The 12,789-nt window shown below is 36.4% G+C and overlaps 1 protein-coding gene and 1 long non-coding RNA gene across 2 annotated transcripts; one reads left to right on the top strand and one right to left on the bottom strand.

The window, feature by feature from the left end:
* Positions 1-9,231: 9,231 nt before the first annotated feature.
* LOC132121848 (serine/threonine-protein kinase pim-3-like) lies at positions 9,232-10,807 on the top strand. The gene is made up of 5 exons (XM_059531597.1): positions 9,232-9,249; positions 9,443-9,821; positions 10,008-10,184; positions 10,380-10,468; positions 10,666-10,807. The coding sequence occupies exons 1-5, from the start codon at positions 9,232-9,234 to the stop codon at positions 10,675-10,677; spliced, it is 675 nt and encodes a 224-aa protein (XP_059387580.1). The 3' UTR covers positions 10,678-10,807.
* Positions 10,808-11,011: 204 nt separating this feature from the next.
* On the bottom strand, positions 11,012-12,544 carry LOC132122557 (uncharacterized). The gene is made up of 3 exons (XR_009426395.1): positions 12,510-12,544; positions 11,747-11,774; positions 11,012-11,144 (listed from the first exon to the last, which is right to left on the bottom strand). It is a non-coding gene; the product is annotated as an uncharacterized LOC132122557 (long non-coding RNA).
* Between the last annotated feature and the right edge of the window lie 245 nt (positions 12,545-12,789).

Genomic DNA, 12,789 nt, shown 5'->3' on the forward strand with positions numbered 1-12,789 from the left:
TGGGGATGAAGATGGAGAGTATTATTTTGTTCGTGTGTTCTTTGCGTAACGGTTGTGGAGAACTGTTAAATAACGTTTAAATAGTCGGACATTATTTCCTTGTGGTTTGTGTAAAAAGGTTGGAGATGGAGACAGAAAGCTTTATACTGTGCGTGTGTTCTTTGCGTAATGGATGTGGAGAACTGTTCAATAAACAAATTGCTTAAATAGTCAGAGATTATTTCCTTGTGGTGTGCATAAAAGGATTTTGGAGTTAATAGAGTTGCGTGTGACATAAACGTGCAGTGACTCAAGCCAGCTGACCAAATCGATTGCATTGTTTTAGCGTTATTGTGAAGTTTGATTAATATTATATTTTGTTGTAATATTATTTGTTGTATCTAAATAAGTTGCATGTATGTATAGGCTATCTGAAATTGTAACGAAAGTAATTATTTTGTTTTCTTTCGATTATTAAACTATTATTTCTGATTCTGCTTCTGCTTCAGATTAATAGCGCATTGCGCATATCTGAGAACTGATGTCTGTATGTTTCAGACCGTGGCTGGCTGTGCACTGAAGTGTATATGACAGTAAAGTAGTAAATCTTATTGTATTTATTTTTAAAATGTATTTTAAATAGGCCTATAGGCTCATAGGTTTTTTGTCAAAAAAAAAATAAAAATCACAGCACCCCCTGTTCAAAATTACTTCCCGCGGCCCTGATCACAGGAGCGTTTTTACTGACTTGCACAACCATTAATCTCCAAGTACAGCGTCCCTGGGAAGGCCAAACAAAGGTGATTGGACTCCGAGATCAAAATAACAGCGTTTCGATGACATGGCGACAAACACAAATGCAACTCTTCCTCTTCTCCGTCGGAGAGCAACAAGACCACGCCCCCTTTTTGTGTATTCTTGTAGGCGGAGGTTAGTCAAAAACTGTTTTAGTGGCGTCATTACTGCAGGAACTAGAGGGATGTAGTCCAAACGGGTCGTTTTTTGTAGGCGATTTCTATTAAATAAAATATCTTGCTTGGCATTGAACTTTGAGCTTTAGAATTTTACAGATATTATTTATACTCTAACAACAACATTACACACTAACTAAAGTTTAAACCTTGGGATCACGAAGAACGGGACCTTTAAGGTAAACTGAGCCAATCAAATCAATATTGTGTTGTAATTAATCAGCAACATGACTCTAAAGTTATTAAAATCAACACTGCTGAAACTGCCCAAATTTTCACACAGCATATTTTTCACAATAGACTTTAATACAACTTAATATGGCTACACTAAGAATTTCTGCATGAAAAACCATCACATTAAGCAACATTCTCTAGAAGCTGAATGGCACATCACTACAATCCTTTCTTATAAAGAAAGAGCTAATCAGTAGGCTGTCTCAGACGGGTGTCCAACCTTTTGCATAGAACTGCACCTCAATCGATATATGTGAATAAAATCTTCTGAAGAGAATCACTACGATGAAAACACTTAGTGATCTGCTTAGTTCAGATAAACTGTCATTTTGTACTTTGAGGGAACTATCCCTTTGAGAACAGTGAAAGTGTTTAGTCAATGTGCCCTGTAAAAAATTCCTACTAATCAAAAGACATGAACAGTCTTAGCTACATGTAAACTATGCAAAATTACTAAGCAATGTATACTGATAAGCTTCTGAAATAAAATAATCTGTAGATTTGATTTACTTCTTAAAGACTAACCTGAAAAACAGTTCCGTTCATACATCTTTAAATCTGCAGCCTCCATTGTGACCACAAAGTTAATTCACCTTAAAGAATAAGACAAAATAAACTATTATAGATTCATGAAAATGGACAGATGCAATAAAACTCTTTGTGGACATTTTTCTTTCATGTTGACCTTTTAATTGAGAGAAATCTAAAAACTGGTGGTCATTAAATATGTGACTATTTTGAAACTATTTCTTGTACCATCTATAAAACTAGTTCAAGTTATTTCAGCTTGGAAAAAAAAAAGGTTTATGCAGCAGTGCTAGTTTACAAAGTAATAGTGCTTAAAACTGCAAGGGAGACAAGTGTACTTGCAATAAAAAAAAAACTTGTTTTAAAGTCAATAAAGGTGGGTAGTAATGAGTTACATTTACTCCATTACATTTACTTGAGTACATTTTTTGGGTAACTAATAGTTTGAGTATAATTAAAGATGGGTACTTTTATTCTTATTCAAGTATATTTTTAGTGAAAAAAACCTGTCCTTTTACTTCGTTACAGTGGGTAACAATCCTCTCATTACTTTATCTTTATGCAATAGAAGTTAAAAATGCTTGTTTATTCCAAACACGCAATTTATTTTTCTTTTGGCAATGAGCGAATGAATGATTCATTCTTTTGAGTCAATTCTGCTTAAAGACTTGATCAAAACAGTTGGCAAACCAGTGAATTGATTTACGAATCATTTTGAATGATTGGTTCAGTTCCCTGCCGCATGTAAGGAGTTGTCTGAAGCGGTTCTTACTCAGAGATGTAACAAAGTTTAAGAAAATCAAGAACATTGAAGACGTGACTTTGGATCTACAGTCAATTGAAAGCAAATCTGCATAGACTATTGTTTGCTAGCTATGAAAATCTTTATTGATGAACACCGTGTGTATACAATTTATAATTTATACATTAAGCTGTCATAGAGTATGAAATAAACACTTACCATACCCGCGTTAGAGACCTGTTCCAGGAGGAATGTCTTTGCCTAGACACAATATTTTCACAATATTTACACTGGCAGAATTATATATATTGGTTTACATACATTGCAGAACAGATGGAAGAAGATCCGTCAATGTGCATTTGTTTTGTTATGTCCAGATGTTCTGTAGCAGTCATGTGAGCATTTTTTTCTATGTCAGAGGTTTTATATATAAATAAAATTATTACTAGTTTATTGGTAAATCAACATACTGGAATGATTTCTGAAGGGTTATGTGATACTGAAGACTGGCGCAAAGGCTTGTGAAATATTAGATTTGCATCACTGAAATAAATTACATAAAATATAAAAAATATTTTTAATGACTGTGTGTGTGTGTATATATATATATATATATATATATATATATATATATATATATATACACACACAAACAGAGCAGTCCTTTTATGCTGCAGCGCCCAGGGAACAGTTGGGGGGGGTCGATGCCTTGCTCAAGGGCACCTAAGTCGTGGTATTGCCAGCCCGAGATTCAAACCCACAACCCTAGGATTAGGAGTCAAACTCTTTAACCACTCGACCATGACTTCCCCTGAAAATGGCTTTCCTATTTTCCCTAAGAATGGCACCTTGACTTAGTGAGCCATTTTGATGAGAATTAACTTGATCTTAATATTCAGAGAATGTCTTGCAAATGTAACAGAGAACTAACTGCTAATGATATCTTTGACAATTGTGCCAATCAACATCTCAGTAATCTCTGACATTTGTGTTAAGTTAAAGTGTTATTGTCACATTAACGCTTTAATTGATTAACGGCAAAAAAAAATTTATCGAACGTTAATAGTTTTTGTTATTATGAAAGTCCATTGCTCACTCGCTCTGAATACACATACAGTCAAAGCATGGGTCACAGGAGGGGTGGGATGTTGATTAGTACTGGCTTGGGATGGGTGTCATCACGCGTCTCAACCAATGAGAGCATTTGTGGTGGGCCTAAGACTGCCGCAGCTCACATGAAGTGCTCAGGACTTCATAAGTGGGAAACACAAAGTTAATTTTCTTATTTTTGGCACAGTCTATAAAGAGTATGCCAGACCTACAATTCACTGCTTGTTGTATATTATAGAACTTTTATGTGAAAAATAAAATCTTGAATATATTGTTTTACAGATCTATCAGTTTTGCTGCTCAGAAATGTTCACGCAATCACGCTGCATGTGTTAGAAGTTTTGCAGTCCGCTCACACTACATGTGCACCGCTCCTGAGCCCAACTGAACCGTGCTCTGACCCACCTCTTCCAACTGAGCCAGGGCCAGCTAAACGAACCGCGGCACGGAGCGATCACAGTAGTCAAACGAACCGGGCATGATTAAGATTACCTAGTGTGATACAACCTTATTCTCCCGCATCCCGCACACACGAGTCTCTACTCGCCCATCAAGTGTCCAGCACCGCACTCGATAGTGCAGGTCTCCAATCTGAAGGCGTCTGTTATAATCTTATGATGGAGGCTCTGAACTCTGAGCATAACTTTATTTTCTTTAACAAACTATAAAATATTTTTAAATAAAGTAAAAAAAAATAAATAAAGTAAAACCACAGGCTGCAACACACTGTAAAATACCATCTGAACATGTTAAAAGCTATAGACAAGAGAAATAAACAACTTGATTCATATAATACACTATAGGCTATAGCAGATACATAAAGACAGCACACACACACACACACACACACACACACGCACAGAGAGAGAGAGAGAAAGAAATCCTGATTTGGAAGAAGCCTGCAGACAAATGAAAATGTAAACTAGCCACAAGTTATTAAAGCAAAAGTCATGCCTTTATTAGTATTTTATATAAAATATATTTATTGAATTGTCATTAAACTGGACAATACATACATACTCCTGTGAAAGTTATGCATCGGATTTGTTGTGCAATACATTTTTGTATATAAAATCTATTGAAACACTGAGACAAAGTGTTTATATATGCACTTTATATTAGGGTGACCAGATGTCCCCGTTCAAAACAACCTGCGAATACACTGGAAAAGCTAGACCAATTTAGCCAGATGGCTATCATATGATTGCAACTATTGCGATTACTTGGTCGCAACATGCAAGCCGTTACTGTAGCCATGAAAAGCTTGGACAAGAGCATAGCGTTATTATCATCAGTTATCAAAAGAGACTGCATTATATACAGATTAAAACAAAGTAATACTGTTGTGCAGTGTATAACAAGACATGTACATAGGTTGCGGGATTGTTTTGCACAATAGGCCTATTAAACATTCCTGAAACTCTGCGTCACAACTCTGAAGTCTCTGATATGAATGATATAAAAAATAATAAACTAATCAGTTACATTTCCACAATTACATTTGCAGAAAGCACATATTTTGTAGTCAATATGAGCCTGAAATGCAAAATATTAACCCTGATTAGGGATAGAAAAGATCCATTTCCAGAAGCATGTTTTTATAAACAATATTCGAAAGGTTTTCGACAGTTGTGAAAATGTTAAATACAGTTAGAAAATAACATATTTGTTGTTTTATTTATCATATGTTATCATATTTACTGTTTTATTTTAATGTGTTTTTGTAAAGCCATAATTTTTTTATAATACTGTTTAGCCAGCCTGTTTTGAGATGTTTGCTGTTTGCAGGGGTGTAAAATATGCTACTTGAGTAATTTTAGTTGATTACTGTACTTAAATATTATTTTGGGGTTATTTGTACTTTATTCATGTAAAATGTAAACTGATTACTTGTACTTTTACTTAATTACATATCTGAAGAAAAATACTGTACTTTTTACTCCATTCAATTTTATATTAACTTTAGAAGTACTCATTCATTTTTTTGCATTTTATTTTATCTCATGTACATTAAATATGGTAAACAGAAATTCAAATGTGCCTTTGATGTGCAAAATCCAATGAGGTTTGTTTTCACACATCAAGCACACACATTTCAGCTTCAGTTAAACTTTAACCAGGTACATTTCTGGCATCAAAAGTTGTTATGTTATATTTATTATAAATCATGTTTAGTGATGTTCTTACCAGAGTGGACTTTTTACACCCCAGGATATTAACGATGGTTATTATTTTTCAGTGTGATTTTTGGGGAATTGTATATATATATAAAAAAGAAAATCCCTGGTATATGTTTGATCCTCAAACACCACTCTATCAATTATGATATTAATGTATGCAACCAACAACAATCAAATAAAAAACACAAAAACATACTGTCGTATGTAAATTCGTAGATAATGACAAGTGAGATTTCAGTGACATTTTGACCACTGAAGTAGGAACTGCCCCCGGTTTTCATTTCAGAAATCTGGTCACCTTACTCTATCTATCTAGACAGATAGGCCTAGATAATTATAAGAGTTGCATTTATATGAAATTTTAATATGTAAATTCATAAAATACATTTAATAGATAGATTTTGTTTCATGGTGGGCAACAAGTTTTTCTTTACTACTTAAACTGTGAATGTTTAACAATTTTTTAATCTGGGTCTTTTAGGTAAGCTATAGTTTACTCTTGTCATTTAATGATAGGATACTGGGATTCATTATGATCCCAGTTTAAAATATTAAAATCAGGGGTCTCATTCACGAAAATCATCTTAAGAAATATGTAAGAAAAATACGTTAAGAAATGTCCTAAGATAAATTCCAAGAAGTTCTTAAGAAATGCGATTCTTGTAAAAAAAAATATATATATATATTCTGATGAAGAAAATGACATGCATTATTGAATCAGTGCTGGTTGTTGCTGAAGACTCGCTGATAAACTCAATGAAAAACACTTAATAATCACAATAAACGCGCATGTTTTTGAATGAAGAGCCTGTCACGAGATGAAGTGTGCGCGCGCTGCACGTGTGCTTAATACCGCCAAAGATTATTTATTTGTTGGCTAAAATTTAAAATGAACTCCGTCTGACTTGTTTTGTAAAAAAAAAAAAGTAAAATTCGTTGAAATGCAAAAAAATTGCATACCTTTTTTCCCTTAAGTTAGAAGGAGAACATGGCAGTTAAGAACATTTTTTTCTTAAGAATGCTTGGTGAATCAGGCCCCAGCGGCGTGAAAAAAGGCAGCGTGGGTTATTGTGACGTCACAGAAAGAGTTCGATTTCGTAGAACTTATAAGTCCAAGAAATCATTTTGTGGGTTTAGTAGCAGTGGTGAGTGAAGTTATTTTCAGCGATTGTTATCGATTTTGACAACAATGTTTCAGCGACCTTGTCGAGTTCATCCGTTGACGGAGAGTCAGGTGTGTGATCTCAACACCCCCCCAAACCCCAGCAGCAGCACAGAGGAACAACATCCTCACGAGAGCACTGCTGATGCTGCTGAGGGAAACGACCAGGAGAGGAAGGTGATGGAGAAAGGAAAGAAGAAAAAGAAGTGGTGGAGGTTGTCTTCTTTGTTTGGAGCTGTGAAGAAACATCTGAAGGGCAGCTCGAACCCAGTTCAGGGTGAAGTAGAGCTGCAGCAAGAGCAAGAGCAGAGTGAGGGAGTGAAGAACCAGAACCAGTGTAAAGAGATGCAGTGATGGTAAATCAATGATCAACTCATAAGAATATGTTGCACAGTTTACTGAAGCTCTGTACGTTACATCAAAAAGTCATCATTTATCCCTGGATATCCATTTGTAGTAAATGAATCTAGAGGATAGGTTATGCTGTCTTATTTAGTCTTCAATACCCTTTTCCTATCTTTTTAATGTTTCCTCAATATAGATAAGTCAAATCAGGGGAATCTTAAATAAAAACATTCACATAAGCACAATAATAAATAAAGAAACTTGTAGACTGATCAAGGGCAAGATCCAGGATATGTTTTAAAATAATTCTGAGATTATATATGAAATAAAATTGAATAATACAAATATTTGAACTTTTAGGTTAACTGCAGTTGTTTCATATTTTAACAGACTACTCTGTCAGACACAACCTCGTGAGTGATCAGCTGTGTGAAGGTGGATTTGATGCTGAGGCGACACATTTGAAGGATGACCCTGAAGTAAGTAAAAGATGAATGAAAACTTGCCTAGCTAGCAAATACATTTAGTCCTATCATATCTTCATCATTTGGTTATATAATTATATTGTTAGCAAGGCCTCTCAGTGTATCTTTTTGTCCAGGTTGGGTTTAAATTAAATCAAACTTTACAAAATGTAGCATAGATTTTATGACAGGAATGATGAGGCCTCTACACATGAGGTAAGTTGTTCATTTTCTTGATCAGGTGTCTGTGAAACATCTTAACAAGACTGATGAAGACGTGGAAGGTTTATACACTGTTAGTAGGATGCACTTCTCCTCTGTTTTAAAACAAACAGTTATTTATTTCAGTAGAGTAACTAAATCCTCATTTGGAAAACAACTTTCACCTTACCATTGTAAAAACTTTCTCTCTTATAGTTTGGATCTCCACACCATCTTCCAGAGGAGAAGGATCTCAACATCCTGGCAAATAGAGGCCCAGATAGCCACGGATGTGATCTCAGCACACCCCCAAAACCCAGCAGCAGCACAGAGGAACAACATCCTCACGAGAGCACTGCTGATGCTGCTGTGGGAAACGACCAGGAGAGGAAGGTGATGGAGAAAGTGAAGAAGAAAAAGAAGTGGTGGAGGGTGGCCTCTTTGTTTGGAGCTGTGAAGAAACATCTGAAGCGCAGCTCGAACCCAGTTCAGGGTGAAGAAGAGCTGCAGCAAGAGCAAGAGCAGAGTGAGGGAGTGAAGAACCAGAAAGAACAGAAAGCCAGATACAGTGATGGTAAATTACATGACCATGACCAGTCATCATTCATACCTACACATCCATTACTAGGACATTCATTAATCAATCAATTGAATCATTCTAGTTTTAAATTATAGATAATAATAGCTTTTAAGTATCTTGTTTGGTCTCTAATTGGTCTAATTTGGTCAAATTTTTAAGGTTTTGATAAAATGTGTTAAATCGGAAATTTTAAATAAATAAAATCCACTTCAACACATATAAATCAACTTCAAAATGGATTAAGGTCATGATCAGATCTTTCATCCAGGAAATGTAAAAAAAAAAAAAAAGTTTTTGTAATTTTATATGCACATAGTTTAGGGGTGACAAATAATAACATGAACATATTCAGTGTAGTCTCTACTGATGAAAATATTATCACTAAATCTGTAATTTAAGATTGTATATAAAATCAAATGGAATAATAACTATAACAAATGTTTAAAACTGCAGTTGTTTTATCTTGTAACAGACTTCATTTCCAGCCACTACCAGCTGGGTGATCTGCTGGGTGAAGGTGGATTTGGTTCTGTGTATGAGGCGAGACGTTTGGCGGATGACCTTAAAGTAAGTGAAAACTTGATGAAAACTTATCTAGCGAAGTGATTTTGCCCCGTCTCATCTTTATACTTCTGTGATGTCATGCTATTGTTTGCAAGGCCTCTCAGTGTATCTTTTTGTCCTGGTTGGACTTAAATTCAATTCAACTTTACAAAACTTGTCTGTTTAGATTTAATGGTGGCCTCTTCACAAGTTAATTGTTGTTTGTTTTCTTGATCAGGTGGCGGTCAAATATGTTAATAAGACCAAAAACTACAGGGAAAGTTTATACATTGTAAGTAAGATGCACTCTCTCTCTGTTCTCCTCTCACTAACTAGTAGGAAAACTGGACTAAGTGGACTTATTTGGAAAACAACTTCTATCTTACCAACGTCTTTCTTTTAGCCTGGATATCAGCAACTTGTTCCACTGGAGATCGCCCTCACAATCCTGGCAAATAAAGGCCCCAGAGTGCCAGAGATCATCCAGCTGCTGGACTGGAAGGACTACGATGACCATTTCGTCATGATCCTTGAATGTCCCTCTCCTTGCGAGACTTTGGAAGACTTTGTGGGGCGTCAGGGTGGAAGTCTCAACGAGAGCTTAGCACGGCGAGTCATGATGCAGGTGGCTCAGGCTGCGAACGTGTGCTGCCAGCGCCAAGTGTTCCACCGTGACATCAAACTGAACAACCTTCTCATCAACAACCAGACAGTTGAAGTCAAACTAATTGACTTTGGGTGTGGGGACATTCTGAGGACAACAGTCTACATGTCATACTCTGGTATGTACTGTATCTAAAAGCTACAACTCTAGTGACGATTATATTATGAGTTGACCAGGCGTGAGTCACCAAAACAACAAGAAGCACCCGATATATATACAGTAGAATTACGACACTGTTACAGTCATGGATCTCGTCACTGTTGTGAACCGAACTTGCGCATCTAACAAAATCTTTTTCTTCCAGGCACAGCAACATACTCCCCTCCTGAGTTTCACATAAAGGGAAAGTACCACGGCAAGCCTGCGACGGTTTGGTCACTGGGGGTTCTGTTATTTAAAATAGTGGCTGGATATTATCCAAGTTTCTTAGATCTGCACATACTCAAACTGAACCTCTGGTCCAAAACTGGTCTGTCAAACGGTAAGAGCTCAGTTATCATTTTAAACATACAAAACAGTGACAAGTGGCTTTCTGAAAGATGGTGTTAGAAAATGCATGAAGTTTTCTTGATTTCTGATGCCTGAACTCAGATCTTACAGCTAATATGATCATTAAATTAAAGCAGGTGTTACGTTTAAGTTAATATTCAGATGTCCCTCTCATTTTTCTGCACAGAATGCTGCAGATTGCTCCGCGCTCTCCTGCAAATAAAGCCAAAGAACCGAATTCAGCTGGAGGAAATCCTTTCACACAAGTGGTTTATGGTACTAAACCTAAGATCACCTTAAAATAATTTGACATATTTACAAATTTTTCTTTTCAAATTTCAATTTTCAAATCAAGTTTTCTCGCGTTGCTTTTATTGTTAGATTTAATAAGTTGTAGGTTTTACCTTATAAAATGTCATTCGTAGTGTATTTACAAATGTAATAATACTGTATTTGTTTCTGTTTTGTTTCAGGTCACCACATAAGACCACCTCAGAAGTTGTTGTATCTTCAGCTCTCCAATGGTTCCTGCAATAGTTGCACCAGTATCAGAGGCCCAGTCTACCACCATGTCTGCCCTGTGCAGTCCAAAACATCCCAGAAAAGCTGTTTTAAACTAGAATATATATTAAGTCTTTCCCTTGGTTTGCTCCCGTAGGATCCAGTGGGACTTGGGAAAGCACTAGTTGAGTTAATTTATAAACCTGTGGATCTCAACCATTTTCCTGGTGCTACGAACACTGCACATTTTGCATTCCTCCTAGTCACAACAGCTGTTTTTTCCACAACTGTGAGACTACCTTCGGGCTTTGGTTTCCCAAGAACTTTCAAAACTTCAGCATTGGTTGGGTTCTGACCCAAAGCTCTCATCACATATCTCCATACTGAGCTAGTGAAATCTTCATCTCCCCCGATGGAGTCCTGGCAAACAACAGGAAAGCTTCTTTAAACTCTGTATAAAAATGAAATTACATTAAGTGAGTTCATTTTCAACGAAAGTTGATCAGATGACCTTTTAAAGGGTTCGTTCACTGAAAAAAAGAAAATGATGTCATTAATAACTCACCCTCATGTCGTTCCAAACCCGTAAGACCTCCGTCCATCTTCGAAACACAGTTTAAGATATGTTAGATTTAGTCCGAGAGTTTCTGTCCCTCCATTTAAAGTGTGTGTACGTCTACTGTCCATGTCCAGAAAGGTAAGAAAAACATCATAAAAGTAGTCCATGTGACATCAAAGGGTCCGTTAGAATTTGTTGAAGCATTGAAAATACATTTTGGTTCGAAAATAGAAAAAAACTATGACTTTATTGAGCATTGTCTTCTCTTCCGGGTCTGTTGTGAGTGAGTTCAAAACACTGCAGTTTAGTGATATCCGGTTTGCAAACGAATCACTCGAGTTAACTGGCTCTTCTTGAACCAGTTCACCAAATCGAACTGAATCATTTGAAACGGTTTGCGTCTCCCAACTCTTAAACTGAACGACAAGAGGGTGAGTCATTAATGACATAATTTTCATTTTTGGGTGAACTATCCCTTTAAGGCTGTTCCTTACCTTCAAGCTGTTCAGCACTGAGATTACCCTGTAACCCAGAACAAGAGGTTTTTATTTTAGGTTTTTATAGACCTTTACGTCTTAAAGTCATCAGTAAAATATATCAAATGAAACCTAGTCATTTATTGCTGACTCCCACATGAAATGCATTTTTGAATTTTTGATCATTCATGATCTTCTACCATGTACTACTGAACAGATGTTAGCGTCATATGTTTAATAACAGTATGGCAGTTGTTCTGCCATTATTTTTTCCTGGCACCACAAATAATCTCCTCTCAAAGCACACAGTCGGTTTATGAGATCATATCATCCATATCTGTCTCCCTGGGGAGTCCAACTTAGGAAGTGTATGAATGCAGTGGTAAGTGGTAAGACCTCATAGATCAGTAGCAGGTACAGTAGATCCATGAAAAGAACTACTACTAGAATCCAGCCATGAAGCAGTGAATTGTACAGTGCATGTTCAGGCAATCACTTAGCAAAGTGTGCAGTTTTATCAATAGAAATGATCCAGCAATGAAACTATTTGAAATTAATAAATTACCTTTTGCATTGGGGATTTGTGTCTCTACACCATTTTGGTTATTGATCAGGATTTTTTTTTTTTTTGTAAATTTGTATTTTTATTTTTTTCTTCTATGAATTTCAGTGTCAGCACACTTTCAATTTTAAATACGTGGAACATTATTGTGGGCACACCGATACAGGCCAACGGACACCTCAGTAAAATGAAATGCCAAAACACAACACAGAGACTTACTACAGCAGTAGGATCATATTTAAAAGCTGGATTTGCAGAAGAAGCCTGTGCTTTAGCTGGTTCTGGGGCTGCTGCCACTTGGGCTGCTCCAGGTGCAGGGCTGGCTTTTTCAGGAGGTTTTGTAGTTGACTTCGGTGTTGTAGTTGGGGCAGAAGCAGCCTTTTCCAGTGCTGGCGCTGTTGGTTTAGGATCAGCTATTGACACTGGTCCTTCTGAATCAGTAACTGGTTCTTTTTTTGTAGCTGGAGCTGGCTTTCCTTCTTTTTTGGGCACTGGCTTT

Source organism: Carassius carassius, chromosome 40, assembly GCF_963082965.1.
Source record: "Carassius carassius chromosome 40, fCarCar2.1, whole genome shotgun sequence".
NCBI classification, from domain to species: Eukaryota; Metazoa; Chordata; class Actinopteri; order Cypriniformes; family Cyprinidae; genus Carassius; species Carassius carassius.